Below are 18,755 nucleotides of genomic sequence, written 5' to 3' on the forward strand. Positions count from 1 at the left end.
TCTTCCCTTCCGGAATATTTGAGATCATCCCAGTTTTTTTGGGGTTACGTGTTGCTACGTTTATAGTTTTCTGTGTTGTGTGGACTATTTTTTGTCTTTTCGTCGGTTACCGTTTTCGCTATGGCTGTGTCAGTTTGTTTTCAACCTATGAGTTTGATTAGTCCTTTGTGGTCTTTTGTCTATCTTTTACAATGTTACCTTTCCTTGCCAAAGAAACGACACGTACTGTACATAGAGGAAATTTTTGTACAGCTCACAATAATGTTGCCAAAATATTTAGGGGAGGTAACTATAATTATCGTTTTGTTTTTTTATTTGGTATAAATACTGACAAAGTTCGGTATACAATATGTGGAGGACAACTATTAGATTTTATTTTAATCATATAAACAACAATATCAAACAAAGCAAATATATTAGTATTATGACTTTTGCATGAAACTGATTAACAAAACCTATTCATAACCAAAAATGATTGCTTCACATTTCTCTTTGCAAAGCTACATAAAAAACCACCTATACATTTATATTAAGAAGTAATATTTTCTTTTTTGAAATAATGCAAATCATAAGGCTTTCCTTTTCATCAATTCACTAAAAATAACCATAAAAAGGCATAAAGGCTGAAAATTCACAGTATATAAGTGGAGAGAGCCTGCCAAAATTACCCATACATGTAGTTTGAACATTATACTACAAATTGATAAACCAAATTTTGTTAGTAATCATATGGCAATTAGTTGAGATTTAAAAGAAAACTGAAGTGCATGTCATAATTTTTTGTGTTTTATATTGAGTACTACATAGTTTTCATATTAGATGATCAGAAAAAGACAAATCTGAATTATTATACCATAACAACTAATAAAAAAAATGATAACAAAATACACGTACATTATGTGCAACAGCAAGTCAACAATAAATATGTGTTAAAATTATCATATGTATGAAATCATATTAACATCATATCAATTAAAGTGCAAGCAGACCAGAAGAAAACACATACAATTTGTTAAATCACTGTTATTCCTCAACTGTATAAAAATCACATACACGGATAATATAAGTTGTCAAACATCTGAAATTTTAATGAAACACTGTAGCAATAAAAAAATAAATTAGTAACATTATTTAGTTCAATCGAATTTTGATATATGATATAAAAATAGAAAACAAGTATCCCACTCCTAAACAAATTCACATATTTGTACTGTTCAAAACGTCATTGTGTCTGACCAAAAAATTGAAACAACCTCTGTAGCAAAGTTGGATTTAAATACTTCTCATCTTGGTGCAGAAATTGCAGTTTACACTATCCGCCGTTTTCCAAATCTACAAGAGAGATATAATATGTGTAACAGATATACAGACCAATGTTTCGGTGTAAATATTATATATTATAGAGGTTTCAAAGTTTTTTATTTTTTACTTTTAAAGTATCAAAAACACCTTTCCACTTCTAAAACAATCACCACAGAGTCTGAAAGTATTGGAAACAATTGTTCAATGTAAAACGTTACGCAATTCTCGAAGACAACACAATCGGCATATTGTTTAAGAATTGTTTGCTTCTTTTTGTAAATAAACAACACTGCAAATGTTAGTACACTTTACCATTTTTAGCATGTGCAATTTATTCTTACTACTTCGTATTTTAAACATGAACTGCCTATCCTTCCATTTGAAGAAATAAAGAATCTTGAATCTTGAATTTTCTATTCAAGGTGATGACATATATAATTGATTGCAACATACATGTACACGTGTAATCCTGGCCATAATAAATAATTATAGGTTTGTTTGCCCAAACGCTACCGACCCAGAAAAAAGCTGCCTACTCAAATTCTTTTATTGTCCTGATTTGAAGAAGGTTTTGTTTAATCAAATAGGCATGAAGACTAATAAACATCTGATACTTCAATTTCTTTTTTGAAGAAAAAAAAAGAAAATGCCTACCTACCTACCCACTGTCTCAAGCTTTCGGTAGGGTTTGGGCAAACCAAAATATTTTTAAGTGTGGCCCGGCATTTGAAGAAACAAATGTGCAAATAAAAAAAAATACACTAATATAACGTCAAACAATCATATCAAATGTGATATTTTTTTTATGTTCAGTGGACTTGCGATTAGGATCAAAACTCTAATATAGCAGTACAATTAGGATTAATTCATAGAGAATGATTGGACTTCAAATTAAACAAAATCACCTTGACCAAAAGCTTTAACCTGAAGCGGGACAGACGGATGGACGGACGGAAGAACGCACTGATCCACAAACCTTAAAACATAATGTCCCCTAGGGGCGGCATAAAAAGGACTATTTACCTTTTTTATAATCGTGCTGTAGAAAATTCCAATATTTCTTCAGTAATATCGACCGAACTCTTCGCAGTTTGTTCATTAAAGGCATCTGCGGGTACTTTGGGAATATCCATGCGATCAGGGTACATAGTTCTCTCCCTTGGACCTATAACGTCTACCAAAGTTTTCACCATCGCTTGTAATCCTTGGCCCAAGCTGGCAGATAGCTGCAGCAAATCATTTGTACTTGGAACATCATTGCAGTCTTTGTGGAAATGAAGAGCTTTTAAAACTTTTTCGACCGACTAAACAAATATATAAAATAATACACAAGAAACATTTATTCTAGAGAGTGGGTCTTAATTTGCAATCACAACCAATATAATATCTAATAAAAAAATAAAAGTGTTGATTTCAAATAAAACATATAAGTTATCAAAAGCCTATGAACTTAAAATTATCAATACCACTTGTATTCCAGTGAATTTAAAATATTTATATTGTCTTCTACAATCATAGTTAAATATCAAAATCTTCTGCAAATATCTTTTTTTGTTTTTTTGTGTAGGTTTTTCGACAATTAACTTGAGTAAAATATCAAGTGAAACTGTGAAAATAATAAAAGCCATTCCGAAATGCAGCATATTTCATTGTAGTATAGATTCTTTTGCAATATTAGTGTTTAAAATCAATCTTTCTTTCTTTCTTTGTTAATACAAATTCTTTCACAAGGAATTTAAATGTTTAAAGGCATACAAAAAAGTTTTAAATTGTTGAGATCATGCTTTTTTTCTTTGAAGATATTGCAATTATTCAGCTTGATGTACACGTTCTTGTGTAATAACTATATGTCGTTGATATAAACGTACGACAACCTTTACTTGTGAACCTCTACGTCATTGGAAATCATACCACATTCTTATATATAAAATATCGAAAACATAATAACTGTAGTATTAAAAGATAAACAATTGACTGTTGAAATATTATAATGTTTACCTGATAACACATGATGCATATCCAATTGAAATGAGGCCCTGTTTCTGCACTCGGAAGAAATTGTTTAGCAGCAGTAAAGTCTAGTTTTGCTTGTCTCATCCACTGTCTTGCCTCAGCTACTGAAGGAACTTCCTGTTTATCCTGTCGTCTGCCACTACTTGTTCCGCATCCGGATGATTGGCTCCTTTGTTCGCTATTGTTTTTATCTTCAGTAGTATCACGCTCCCATGTCCTGAAATGTTCCCAAAATGTAGAATTTCTGGGGGGCTGTTTAAAGTTGGAATTAGTGTTGGCATCAACGTCTTCTCCATTTTCCATTTGTAAAACTAAATTTTTAATAAATTTGAAAACTTCTGTTGCAATTTTTTCGTTACCATGGTTTTTGTCTGGATGCCATTTCTTGAAGAATCGTTTTATTATTTTCTTTCTTTCATCTTCCGGGAGAGTCCAAGCTGCTTTGATCTTTTCTTTAACGTCTTTCAATATATCATCCAATGGTCTTTCATCTTTTTGTGTGTCTGAAATATCAAGAAACACGACAAGTTCATTGGATTTCTCTGGAATACTGCAGTTGAATTTAAAACAATCGTAAGCCCGCTTTTTTTCAATACGCTGGTTTCCAACATCAACCAAATAATACCGGAGAGAATTTCCAATGATCGGTATTGTCTCCCCACTTTCAACTTTCCCAACAACAATGGCATAAATATAAACAGCTGGAATAAATCTATCTCCATCCATTTTTTCTTCGCTCAACAACAAAGCTACGTAATCTCCAACATCAAAGTCAGAAAAACTGTTGTCAAGGAAACAGTGCCATTCTTCATGAACAGTGACACCTGCTGGTGGAAAAACTGACTTCCTACTTTTCTTTGATATGGAATACTGTTCGACCCGTGCTCTGTCCAAGGCTTTTGTTATGCTATTTGGATTTTCTATAAAATTTAATACAGTCATCAGGAAACCTTTGGTGTCACAAAACAAGTAATTTGTACATTTTGACAGTACTTCGCTTATTTTCAGAAAACTTTCACTAAGCCATTCCTGTATTTTGTATTCATTGAAAGCACAAAATAAAGTGTGTTGAGATGTTTCGTCTTGTGATTGACAGTATGCTGTTAATTCGTCTTGTCCAACTGTTTTACCTTTATATGTCAACCTTTGTTTGATCGATTCTACCTGTACTATTTGTATATTTTCTATTCCATTGACCATGGCTTTGGCATCATCTTCTTTCATTTTTGGTAGTTTTAAATCTTTTCTGCAGTGTACAGATATTCGAACAATAGCCTCTTGAAACTGAGGAGAAGCTAAAAATTCTCTTAATAATTGCCCTCTACGGTCATTAATTTTATTAAATGATTCCTCGTCTATCTCTGAAGTAATCATATCTGAAAGTATGCATGGCTGCATTTTCTTGGGAAGTTGCTTGAATGACGAAACGATGTTTCCGTGAGCTGAAACATCAAGTCTGTCAAATCCCATCATATATGGTTTACCTATGTCATTACCTATCTTCTCTTCGAAATCTTCATTGTCCGAAAACACTAAATTTGATGCATTCATTAACTGTTTTTCTCTTGTCAATAGATATAATGCCTCCATTTTTTCAAGTGCATCGAATACGTGTTCGTCAACATCTGCTCTAAAGGACAGAATTTCTTCTACTGAACGTTGCACGATTTTAAGCAGGTTAGGATTAAGTTTTCTATCCCCGATATCATATTTAAGATCAACCAATACTCGAACATAAGTGGATAGGTCTGTATTCAAGTTCATACCAAGAATCTGAAAGAGTTTAAAGTATTTCCCGTATTCCTCGGGTGTTTCCAATAGATAAGGTACAATTTCATGTTCTTTCTTTTTATCCAAACTTTTTACTGTTCTCACGCATGTAACAAACAACTTACGTTCAGATTTAAAGACGAGTGGTGTATGAATAAGACTCTTCTTGAAGTGATCAATATCTTTATCATGGTTTTCGTTTAACCAGTCATATATCTTTAGCATCATTTCTTTTATCAAGACAATACTAGCATCCTGGATGAGGTTCTTGTCTGCGAAACCCTTCAGTGCATCGCATATATTTTGAACATGACTGATGACACTCCGGAATGGTGGTTCATTTAATATACCAAGCTGTGAGACTACACTTAGTTGTTTTTTTGGATCAATGCTGTAGTAGGGTTTAGCCTTATCAGGAATAATATTGCAAGTTGTCCAACATAGATCAGCTTTATATCTAGGTACAGATTCACGGTAACACACCGTTAGGCCATGCTTTTGCGGGAAAATCTTATTTTTCCAGTCTGTTATTTTACATGGAACAATAAATTTGATGCTGCTTATTTCATTCAAGATACCTTCCTTTTCAATGTTATGTCGTGAAAGTACATGCTTTGTCAGCAGTTCAGATTTTTTCGAAATTTCTTCTGTAACACCTTTTTGTCCAACTTCTTCTTCGATGCTTCTAGCAAACTGTAAAACCATGTTTGATGTGACCTGTGTCTGAATTCCAGCAATGACTAAAAACTCCAACCAACAATTTGCACTAAAAACACCACCTGGAAAATCATTCGGATCACACATTAGTTTCAGTAATTCATTACACGGATCTTTGAAGTGAGATGCCGTAAACAATATGCCATCATTTCCTTCAACAAAGGATACTTTTTTTAGAACATCAATAAGATGGTTTTGTTGCGTATTGAACAAAGACGATTTCGCTAAAAGTGTATCTCGAATAAATACTAGGTGTGCTTGGTGATTTTCTTTAGGCAAACAGTCAAACGTTCGCAGTAAATGATTGGTATACACGTCAATAGCTTCTAATTTTTCTGCTGTAAACCCAATTTTGGCATACAGTTTTGTCAAATGATGCGTTGCTTTCAGCAAAATTGTATCTGACGCATTAGCCCACTCTTCAACACCATCTAGTACTATCTTATTAGACACATAGTCACTAAGCACTAAAACACTAGCATTAGAATCTAAGCTGATGTTATGGCCACTGACATTAACATGAAGAGGTATTTGTCGTATTTTGTTCAGGAACGCTTCAACGTTGACGTTTTCTGATATTCTTTCAATGTGTTCCGAAAAGTATTCCAGAATATCTGTACAAACTTCCGGTGTTATGTTTCTGTTTCTAATTTCTTCCTTGTATTCATACAAAAAGTCTATGAGAGCACATGGATCCTTGTCAGAAACTAACATCGCTGTAAGTATAAATCTCTGGTCGACTTTAAATGACGGATCAAGACATGGTAATGCGAGTCGTTTTAAAGCTTTCTCTATCGATCCATTATATGTTGACAAGTTCACAGTATATCTTAGTTTTGAGACCGGAAAAAGAACATGTTCTTTAATATCTTCTACAAAAGGTTGTACTGACTGCGTACATGGAATAAGACACCATGGCATTAAAGGATTCATCCTTTCAAAAACAGAATCCAAATTCCTTGTATCAATTGCAGCGGATTTGTCAACGTTTAGCTGAACTGTGTGGTTAATGAAATCCCAAACTCGACTAAGCCATGTCATATTCACAACGGAATCTCGGTGTGTGCTCCATACCACTGGTCTGTTATGCGTCCTATACACTTCAGAGGCAAGTGTAGCAGGTAGGAACTCAGCAAACGCATTCAAATCAAATTCCTTCAATCCGTCATGTGTTATTGTGAATAGGTCAGTGAGGTCATGGTGTAAAAACAAACTAGCACTTTCTTTAAGTATTGTACTATAGTTTGTACAAAATACGGGACTTTCTCGTTTGAATGTTCTTAGGATCCCGTCCTCGGTAAGGCAAAATGGCAAACCATTCAGATGTTGTATAAACAAATCGCTTTTTTTACAGTATGATATGCAAAGGACTAAATGAGAAACTTTTTTGAATGTTGTTTCTTCAATGCTACAATCAACTCCACCTAAATTACATGTATCTATTGCTGATACGTTGAATGATTTCAGGAAACACATGAGAAACTCCGGATTTATTTCACAAACTTCTATTTTGGCCTCTTTTATACTTCGAAGAACATGTTTTGGTGCATCAAGAAGTTTTATGCCAAGCTCCTTAAATATATGAACCAAGGAAGGCACTCGATCGTCCCTTGTTTTATGGGCTTCTTCCTTCAAACTCGCAATTTTTTCTGATATCCCGCTACCGACGGCGCCGATAGTTGCAACAGTTGAAGAGGAAATCTGTTGTTTTTTCATGGTGTTAAACACAGATTGAAATGTGTTTTTGCTGCAATAGAGGGGGTAAAAATTTACATGTGCCTCAGAATTACTGACCATTTTTGCAGACGCAAAAAGTGGAACTTCATTACTGTTGATCCAGCGGTAAATGCTGCATGTAAGAAACTTAAAGTAATCATTTTTAGCTTTTTCAAATTCTGGAAAATATCCATGAAATCTTGACAGTTGTTTATGCAACTGCAACTCATTAACTTGACTGTCAGTCTTGAGGCCCAATAACTCCTTCATTTCAAGCAACCCAGTTGTATAGGATGGAGCAATGATGTCTTCCAACAGATGTTTATTCCATACCACGTGATATCCTTCTTGATCATCAGTGTAAAGACTACGCCTGGCCTCATGATCAAGAGCAAAATGTCCATTAAAATGAATAGGCAAACCTGATTCTAGAGGCAGTGGTAAAGAGCAGAAAACACGTCCATGTTCCATCACACATTCCTGATCTTTTTCAAATATAGGTAATGCCACACCCCCTCTAGGTAATAATCCTATATCGCCTTTCTGATAAGCTTTCTTGATAGTGTCTGGACATGTTCCTTTTTTAGAGAAGCCTAGTCGACGGACTATCAACCATTTCATCATTTTCCCGCAACTATCATTAATTTGTACTTGATATTTCATTTCAGTAGACGAAAGGCAGTCTGGGTTTTTAGTTTCGTTCATTATTTTTGAGGCTTGTCCTATCGCATTGTTAAATTCAGTTCGCTTGGATTCGTCGGCAGATGACATTTTCAACATAACTGAATAGATTTCTTCGAGTTTTCCTCCTACAATTTCAGACAATTTAATGGATTTTACATTGTTTACAAACAATAGCATTTCGCTCATTTCCTTTTTAAAATCTTCCAGAAGCCTTCGTACGCCTTCCGCAGTGACTATGCTATTGGATATTTGTGACTTCTTAGTAAATTTTTCTGTTCGTAGTGGAAGTCTAAAGATAGTGCCTTGATTGTTCATCAACAGGTTATCGTGATAACAGCTGAAAACATTTGGATGGTCTTCCTTTAATGTTTTGGTATTTACGTATTTTCTCCCCGGATTTCGGCCTGTAGCCTTTGGGACGTAATGACAATGAGGATCGAATATACAGAGGACTTCTCCAGTCTCGACATGCTGTCCTCTAGATAAGAACGATGGTACATCAGTGAGGTGGTAAACTGCGTTAAAGCCAACACCATACTGCCCAGTCTTCGTAGGATCGTCCCCCTTGCTTCCTACACCGAGATTCTGGATACCTGCTATATCCGCTTCTGTAAAATAACTATCATTAAACACAAGAAGTGCTGGCCCTTGTAAAGGTTTCCACATCTCATCAAACAAATCATCTGTTGGGTGGTTATTGAAATCAACTACAATGTGAACTTCAGATGCTTTGGCATCGTCAGCATTCTGTAACAATTCTTTTAGTATGCAAACATCGAAGGGATACCCATCGAGAATTCTCTTTATTCTTGTTAAGAGTTCTTCATGTTGTCCGAAGTCCTGTGAATATAGGTCTTTTGAGCACTCTTCAACTTTATGTTTTCGTTTAGTGTTAATTCCGAGAACTTTTGCTATCTCGTGTGAAATACTATCATGAGTAAAGTGCATAGTTTCCGTGGAATTTACTGTACTTTCATCAAGACATACATTCTGAATAGGGTGTAAAATTCCCTTAGTGTCTGGAATAAACAAGTCCTGTACGCTATCTGCATTCAAATTATCTAACTTCATGGAACTGACCAACACTTTCAGTAAGCGGACATAAAGCTTAACCTCATCTTCATCCATTTCTTTTGCGCCGTATTTTGTTTTGTACATCTCAAGTTTAGACAGAACTCGTTCCGCTGAACATCTGTCATCGATTTGCAACAGTTTCAAAAGACCTTTCATTTGTTTCAGGTTGTATGCAACATTTAAACCATAGAAATCAGGACTACAGTCCTCTGAAATTTGTACAACAACTTGGCAAGGTTTGACAAAAGTTCCATTAAGTAAAAGTATATTTTCGTTCCGAAAACGATCTGCAGTTTGTATCAAACTCTTTTGTGCTTTTTCGTCGGAATGAATTTGCTTGGTGAATGTTTCATTCAAGAATTTATAGATTGCAAAAACGGTGGAAGCAATCGATTCGGATTTTGTAGATCTTTTCTCAGTTTTGCCAAAATCAGTGCTGATTACAAGTAAGTTTTCAAGAGCCAAAGAAGGTGAAACGTTATTCATTACCCCTAGTTTTCCAAAAAACTGAGCATAAATATCCATAGGTAGGCACAATCTGTCCAACACAGGCCGAATTGAACAAACAAGTTCCAATACCGTATTTGAATAAAGTTTTTGTGGACTTTCAAATTGAACTGTAATACTTTGATTGTGATTTTCATTAATACACTTGTATTGAATTCCGCTGCTTTCTATACTTTTCGTGATACTGTCCCCTCCCCATGACCATTCCCACTCTTTTGATTTGCTTTTCACTGGTAAAAACTGTATGGACTTCAGATCTGAAAACAATTGATGATTTGGTTCGATGCTTGTTATTTCTCTGTTAAGGTATCGAACAAACTGTACACATCGATCTAATGCGCAATGTGGACAGGTTTCAGCCAGGGAGAGTATTGATTTTGCTCTATCAATTAGAAGATTTTCAGTAAGTTTGGTTGTTGTCATTCCAAGTCTTGCCAATGTCACCAGTCGGGTTGGTTTACTATAAGTATTGAGGTCCAACATAACAAAGCGTTCATCTTCTTCTTTAAACAGGCTGTTCAACAATCCCTTTCTATCTACCAGTTCTGATGGATGTCTTAAAACTCTGTTTGGAGCTGTTGGAATACATCTATGTTCTTTAAGTAAGTTGCACATTTCATCTGATGCATTGTCTATTGCGTATAACATGAGGATATCCATTATATTCTGAGCCCAGACGTCATCAGTTAGATGTGGGAACACCAACTTGGAAAAGAACGCAATATTATTCAAAGTTCTCTGTTTGACTACATCTACACAGCCAGCATCTCGGAAACTATTTTGTATATCTCTCGGCAGCTTCATTATTTTCGTGTTGTCATCTTCTAAAAATTTGACGCAAACATTAAATGCCTCTTCGCCAAACTTCGTTTCCATTAAAGTAGAATCTAGAAACTGACAATAGGTAATGCTTGTTATCTTATTATCTCTTCTAAATACTTGTGCATTCCTTTGTCTATCTGAAATTTGTTGATAAAAGGCAGTTTGAAGTTTTCCAAAGTTTCCATCTTTTCCATACTGAACAGGCCAATGCTGAAAATACGGTTCGTTGTTATCTAGGCCTAAATCGATCCTATTTTCTAAAAACAGTATATAAGCATTACAAACAGCATCACCCATAAGACCTTCATTCCAGTCACTGTCGAACGAGTCTTTGTCATCAACTGTTTTACAAGAGAGTCGCCTACGGTCTGATGTCACAGCGAAAGAGCCATTTACATGTACTGGAAAACTGGTTTCAACTGGAAGAGGCAAGTAGCAAAACACATGACTGATGTGGTAAAATCCAGATGGCAGGTCTTTCAAAGAACAAGTTTTATAAAGTCCTTCTTCAGTTTTTGTAACTGGACAGGCTACACTTCCTAAAGGTAACACCCTTTTAGTTGACGACTTTAAAGCAAGATCCTTGCTCCTGCTGGTCCCAGATGCCCATGTGACGATCCAAGACGTTGATGAAGAACAGCTGGTTATTTTAAAGTTAATCAGTTTGCTGTTTGCTTCGACAGAAACCTGTATCAATATACTCAAGTCTACCATTGATGTATTTTTCGCAACACCTTTCTTCACATTTTCGAACTGAAGCGTCATCTCTTTAAGAACTGAGAATGTATTGTAAGATTGTGATTGATGAATTGGTCTTCCAATTGTACGAACGAAATCTTTACGCACGCTGTACAATTTTACAGCATTTGTTGGGTCTTTTTCATTCCTTGGAAGGTGATAAAATTCAACTTCAACAACATTTTGGGAAAACAAAAGAAGATTGCCACCAGCCTCAATAAAGATTTTCATTAAACTAATCATTTGCTCATTGTCGTATGGTATGTTACTGATCTCACTCGAAACGGCTTGCTGTCTTGTCCTCAGTGGTAACCGAAATAATGTCCCTTCGAACGTAATTTCCTTTTGACTCGTATCAAGATTACACCCAAATACGCCATTAAATGGCTCAAACTGCGAGTGTTTCCTCATCATAATTTTCCTATTCCTTTGCATATGTATTTTTAATCCAGGTTGTTTCTTGTGCTTTAATGCATCTGCCAGATAGTCTGAGTGAGGATCAAATATTACCATGTGATCTCCTGTAATGAAACTCGGAACTTCAGTCAGGTTGTAGACAGAACAAAAGCCGAGTCCAAACTTTCCAATTTTTGTTGTGTCTATCCCTTTGGTTGCACCGCTCACTTTTGTTATATTAAGCAAATCTTCATTCGTAAATTTGGCATTGTTATAAGCCCACAATGATGGTCCTTGGCATTCTAACATGTTTTTGTCCAACAATTTTTTCCCGTAATTTTCTTTCTCCCGTTCATCATACATGAAACAGACTTTTGTTGCACCTGCATCGTCAGCATTTTGAATTATTTCCTTAGGGACTGACAATCCGTCTTTGTAGGATTCGAGCAAGTTTTTAATCCTACGTGTTAATGGTTCACTCTGACCCCATTCATCCAGTCGTTCAGCATCTTCAAGTAAAGTGTCTGTCACTGAAGGAACACCGAGTTTTTCGGCAGTTTCAGGAGACACATCATGATGTACGAAAAACTGTTCATCTCCAAAAAGTTCGTCATCATCTTTGCAATAGTTACACTCACTAGCTGGTTTCAATATTAGAAGTGTCTCGTCACATTGTTTGATTGGAAGAAGAACTCCTTCTATATTTTTGTCATCCTTTATAGAGTTCAAGATATTAACAACAAGCTGAAGGTCAGCCTTTGCCCTTTCTTCTGATTTGCCACCACCACCACAGTATTCTGTCTGTATCATTTTTTCAACTCTTATTAGTAAGTCTGTAGTTTGACGCTCCAGACATTGTATTTTTCTAAAGAACTGCAACAAATTTGAACCCCGAAATTCATCTGGTAGTGGATATAAATATGGTCGTAAAACTAGATCTGATGATTTGGTTTGCAGGTAAACCTTTTCTGGTTCCTCAAATCCAGTTCCTGTCCAAATCCATTTCTTGTTTGACAATCGTTGGAAATCCTGACTGTTGTAGTGATTTGCCATAAAATGATAGATGTCGCTTATTACAGGAAGAAGTTCTGGCTTATATTTATCTTCGTATCTCTCAGTAATAATCAGTAATTGGTCTATCACATATGTTACACCTGGTTCTATTGTCCAACCAGCACTCGCTATTAGAGACGATGAACTGGGTGAAACAACGGGCTTCACACTACCAATCATTTTTGTGAACTTTGGTGAAGATAGATCGCACGGTCTGCAAAAGAAAGAATCTGCTGTGTCGGTATACCATGGCAATGATTTGGGGAAATCATCTTTACGTTCACTTGGTCCAATAAAACGTAAACTTGAGAGATGGTTTGATAGTTTTTGTCCACTCACATAGCTGCTGAGAAGTCCACTTTTATTGACTAGCACTTTTAACAGTTCTTCGGAGCGTTTGTTTTCTGTACATCTATTTGAGGTATGTAAATACCTTGCACAACTAAGTATGTCTTCTCCAGTAATATCTTGTAGTGATTTCAAACCAAGTTTCCTTAGCAATTTAAGTTCAACTGGCAAATTCTGTACGTTGGGAAATCTATCATTATCAAGTATAATCATTTTCAAAGTATCATCCTCGGGGTCAAACAAATCGGAAGCTTTTTTCATCTGTCTGCCGCTAGTAAATACAAATGGAATTTCCCTGGCAATACGAATCATTTGCTCTTTCATATGAAAGTATGGAAGGTTGTTTAGAACATATCCCATCATTTTGTTGATATCAGCAGTGTGATACTGATCAATCAAGTTCTTCAGAATGTCAATTATCACATCTTCTTTGGTAATGGTTTTAGCGTGCAGTTTAGTGGCAACATCTCTATATTTCTGATCAGAGCAGTCAAGGGTTTCTTTGAAATACAATACTGGGAGCTGATCAGTATCAGCAATAGTTCTTACTTGACTTGCCGATACATGACGACGTGAATTCTTCTCAGTAAAGAGATTCATTGATGACAGCAGATTGATTAGCTGGTTGTCAGTTATAGAATATCCAGATATGTATGTAACAAATTGTGACCTTTCTTCTGCAGTGATTGTAGTATTAAACTTGTTAACCAAGTGATTAACATTTCCACCAGCTTGAATTTTGATTAACATTCGAAAAACATCTTCTTTAGTAGGCAAGTACACAAAATTTCGTATGTTCTTGTGCTCTTCGATGGCCGAGGGTATTTGCTCAAGAACAACAATGTCTAGGTACCTTAAGCAATCGCATACACTAGACGGTATACCATTGTGTCCTTTTGTCTTCAAAATAAAACCAACACATACTTTATACATCTCATTTGTTCGTGTATCTGGCATCAAATGCAGGTTGCTAAAATAACTCAAATCATACCGCTGAATATAAGACCACACTTTCTCTAGCCAATTCATTCCAACTGGAGCTGATGATCGCCATTGAATTTCTCTATTAGAAGTTGACCCAATGTACTTTGTTATAGTTGTTTGGAGTAAGCTTGCTATCTCACTAGCTGACTGGTTTTGAAGAATAACTACTTGGTAAAGTCCTATAAAATAAAATGAATAAACTCATCATAGATGAAATGAAGGTAGGTAAAAATTAAATAGTGCAAATGACAGAATGAAAGTCACATTGTGACAATCAACATTCAGTCTATTTCTGGTATTCTGTATTAGAATGTAATTTGACAATGCTCATTGGCGGATCCAGTTGCGGATCCAGATTCTTTTGTAAGGGGCCCGCTGACTGACATAAGGGGGCCCGTTCCAGTCACGCTTTAGTGATTCCCTATATAATCAATCAAATCCCCCTTGGATCCACCTATGTATGTGCATGCTACCCGTAACAGGTAAACCTAAGCTTGGCAGTTAGATGTTCATTTATTTAAATGAGGTTCTAGGGGAGGTAGAGTTTAGGACTTTATATAACTTGTTTGATCAAACAGATAAAAAACAGATATACTTCTTGTATATATTTGAATAAAACTTTTTTTTAATTAGAGTTGTAAACAACGATTTGTCACAAGAAAGAAAAAACAACCCCAACCCTACAAAAGAAAAATGTCGATTTGTGCACAACGTTTTTCTAAAAAGTATAACATGCATTTTAAAGACTGGGGCAGATTATGTATTCTAATTTAATTTCGTAAATGCAATCATGACTCCAAAATAATACAGCGTGCTTACAATAAAAAGCAGAAAATATAAAATGTAAAGTCATCTATTTGACCTGTCAAGGGGTTGAGATTTCTTTATTAACCTTTGCTTCATCAACAATATTTTTATGTAAATTAGGAGCAAGGGAGTAGATTTTCATCTCCTTACGAGTGAAATAGTTCTTTAAAATGAATAGTCACAATGTGGTTCCGTAAATGAATAATTGATATAAATACCTTTGGATGCCATCATGTAAACGTGGTTGTTCATTTCATCCTTCAGGCCTTGTTTGATAAACTTCTCTTCCTGTCCAGGGAATAATGCCACTTCATCTTTACAGATAAACACTCGATTGTTCTTGTTGTTATAAAATGTACAAAAGGATCCATTTTCCAGTGGTAGTAATTCCAACCCACTTAATATTGAATAATTCCCATCCGAAACAAGAAAGTTTAGAATGCTAAATTTGTCTTCACATGAAAAAGATTTGTAAGAAGTGTCTGATGTCATGCACGTTCTAATGAATTCTTGAGACAATGTTTGTACTGAGTATTTTCTATGCCTCAGTACAGCGACAATGTGTTCAGGAACATCAACTAACTCAATGCAACATGCTTGCATTAAACGACAAATGGTTTCCTGGGTAACTGAAAGATAACAAAAATTACCCTTAAAACATTTTAAAATCATTATCTGTATAAAACAATAAACTTCATACACACACTCATAACAGACACGCACAAATAAATCTTGCATCTTTGACACACTGAACTTTAAAGCACTTGATGGATCATTTATACAAAGTTACATTTATATTTCACATAAGCTTTCATTTAGAATTTGATACTATTGTTTTTCCCTTGAAAAAGATTTATTCGTCAAGCTATAAAGGGCCCTAAAAATTACCAGTATAAAACCATTCAAATGGGAAAACCAACGGTCTAATCCATATACAAAAATGAGAAACAAGAAACACTCATGAACCACGTCAACAAAAGAAAACTGCTGAGCATAAGATTCCTGACTTACAACAGGTGCAAACAATTGCAGCGGGTTTTAAAGTCTTAATGGTAACACACCTTCACCCTTCTCTTCAACAATAGTGTAACATCACAACATAGAAAGACCCACTATAAAGTATCTATTGATATGGATTAACTCAATCAAAAGACATATAAACACAAGTGAACATACACTGGACGAATAAGTTTGATATATGATACAATGGAAATAAAAATTCATTTAAATAAGGGGTGAATGATGAAAGCAACATATCTATATAAACATGCAAGATGACAAGGCTAAAGAAAAACAAATAGTAAACTTTGAGACATTGAAAATTGTCCAACTGAAAATACAATGTGTACTTATAAATCAAATGCTAGGTAATCACCAATGTTCTACTAACCTTCAGAAACATTTGGGTCAAATATCTTAAAAACAGCATCTTTTGGGTGAATCCACTTCCCTCCGAAACTGTCAGAAAACAAACATGCCGTCTGTAAAAAGGTCTGGAAGAAAGGTTCGCAAATAAGATCCCAATGACTAGTTATTGTTCTATGGTCCGGAATCGACCTGTACAAGCGGTCAAGGTCTTCTTTTCTATTTCCATTGGCCTTGCAGGTTTGCAGTAGATCCTGAATGACGTCATGGTAAACACCTGCTAGTACTTCTACAAGTAAACAGTTGTTCCATCTAATAGACTTGTCAATGTGGGCTTTATTTCGTACCTGGTCAGCAGTGGGCCATTTCACGTGTCGTCTGTTTTGACTTAACGCAAAATGTCCATTCACGTGGATAGGATATCCAGTCAAACTTTCATCTTCTAGTGGCAATGGCATTAAACAAAAGACGTGACCTTTAAAGTCTGTATCCATGTCTTTTGGCACTGCTATGCTGACGTATGGACTGTTTGACAGTGCTTCATCTTGTGACAGTGTAGCTAGCTCTTGGGACAGATTTCCCCCTTTCAAGCAATGCAAAACGAACCAACTTTGATCCGCATTGTTTCCAGAACCCGATTGAGTTTCAATTTTCACATCAACTTTTGTGGAAAACGTTTGCTCTGCAATTTTTCTGCCAACTGACTGCATGTGAGTATGAAATTCAGATCTTTTTGCTCGTACATCATCAAGACAGCTTTCTGAAATTTTCACAGTAAAAAAGGGGGGTTCGTCTGATTTATGGAGTTTATATCCATCTTTATCATAAAGTTCGATTTTTTCAATACAATTCAGAAATAAGAGTTCAACGGATGCCTCTGCTTTAAATGCATTGAAGAGATCTGATATCTTGGCTATATCATAAACATTATCTGATAGGTTCGTTTTGACGTCACGAAGAGGAAATCGGAATAAAGTTCCATTGAATTCTCCGGAATCAAGGGTCTCTTGTGAAAAATCAAACAATCCATCTAAAGCATTCAAGCAATATGAAATATCAAGTTGCTTTTTATATTTATGGAGTTTGTTCAGTTTCATATTGATGCAGACATGGTTGGCATTTTTCTGATGAGGGTCAAGCACTAGCATTCGGTTACCACTTATTATCATAGGATAATCTGAAAAAGATGTAATGGTTCTATATATATCTATTATACTATTAAACTAGAAGACCTTATTTTTGTGTCGCTTCTCTTCCTTCCCCAATAAATTAATCATCATGCCTCTGTGTTCTATAGGTACAAATGTACCATGAATAGTCTTATCTGTCATTCATTTTTATGATTATTCAGTTTAGGTTATTTTGGGAGGAAAACGTAGAAAAAGGCGTCCGGATTTTGTTTCCGACATCAGACCGACTTTTAAGTCATACCCAAGACTTCCGATTTAAACTTTAAAAGAGGGGTAAAAGGTTATTTTCGTGCAACGTGTTTTGCCAATTTTTATTTCACGTGCAGCCGTGAAAAAGGTTCGTTATTCCCCGTGTTTCGTGAAATCGGTAAAATAATCAACGTGTGAGACATTTTTAATTGTTTGTTCATCGTGAAATGGAAATTTGATTTCGCGTTCTTCCGTGAATAAACCCCCTTTACTCCCCTATTTAAACATAATTTTCATAATTACTCGGGATAGGACAATTATTTTCGCCGGTTATTCTGCATTTATACTATGATTATAATCCTATAATATTTAGAGATTCTCTATATAATATAGCATTGATCGCCGTGGAGAAGAAACTTGAAATTGATAGTTAATAGCAAATACACTTTATTTATATTTTATGTATGTTCATAGTATACAGAAACGCAAAAATCATGGAAAAAAGGGAGAGGGCTTAAAATAATTGTCCTGTATCTAAGTGCCTATTACTCAGTTTTATACCTTTTCTGAAATTCTTCAGATATAAAACCTTTTACAAAAATTCATTCTACAACAGTTTACATACTTTCAACCAAGCTCTAAAATACCCGCAATTTCGCGGGTGTGTTCTAGTATATATAAAAGTGCTGTCGGTTTTTTTTCCTTCTTTCCTATATACATTTAACAGTTGTATAGAGCTGAGCTTCCAAGAACTGTGTGTCTCTTGCGGACAGTTGTCTCATTGGCAATCATACCACATCTTCTTTTTTATATATACTATAAAGGAAATGTATCTGCTGTTAACTATCAATTCCAACTTTATTATCCAAGCCGATTTAGTCATTATAGAGACTCTCCATATATACTATATCATTGACAGCCTCGGATAATATATGTAGAATTGATAGTAAATAGCAAATACACTTTAAGTTTGAGTATATGTATAATCATAGAATACAGAAAAACGCGAAATAATTGTCTTGTCCCCAAATACTGATAAAAATTATGTGTAATTTTAAAAACAATTTTTAACGGAAGTTT

At 35.2% G+C, this 18,755-nt stretch overlaps 1 protein-coding gene across 2 annotated transcripts in view; it reads right to left on the reverse strand.

The window, feature by feature from the left end:
- Positions 1-352: 352 nt before the first annotated feature.
- Positions 353-18,755, reverse strand: part of LOC143071429 (sacsin-like) — a 33,506-nt gene continuing 15,103 nt past the window's right edge. Inside the window, exons 5-9 of one of the 2 annotated variants that reach the window (XM_076245694.1) lie at positions 16,322-17,473; positions 15,150-15,560; positions 3,301-14,303; positions 2,326-2,606; positions 353-1,332 (exon numbers count right to left, since the gene is read on the reverse strand). In XM_076245694.1, the coding sequence (XP_076101809.1) occupies positions 2,331-2,606; positions 3,301-14,303; positions 15,150-15,560; positions 16,322-17,473 (12,842 nt within the window). In that variant the 3' untranslated portion in view covers positions 353-1,332; positions 2,326-2,330. Of the gene's footprint in view, positions 1,333-2,325; positions 2,607-3,300; positions 14,304-15,149; positions 15,561-16,321; positions 17,474-18,755 lie in introns of those variants that run through there. The other variant, XM_076245696.1, reaches the window with a different exon arrangement.

The sequence above is a fragment of the Mytilus galloprovincialis genome, chromosome 4 (genome assembly GCF_965363235.1).
Source record: "Mytilus galloprovincialis chromosome 4, xbMytGall1.hap1.1, whole genome shotgun sequence".
Classification (NCBI taxonomy): domain Eukaryota; kingdom Metazoa; phylum Mollusca; class Bivalvia; order Mytilida; family Mytilidae; genus Mytilus; species Mytilus galloprovincialis.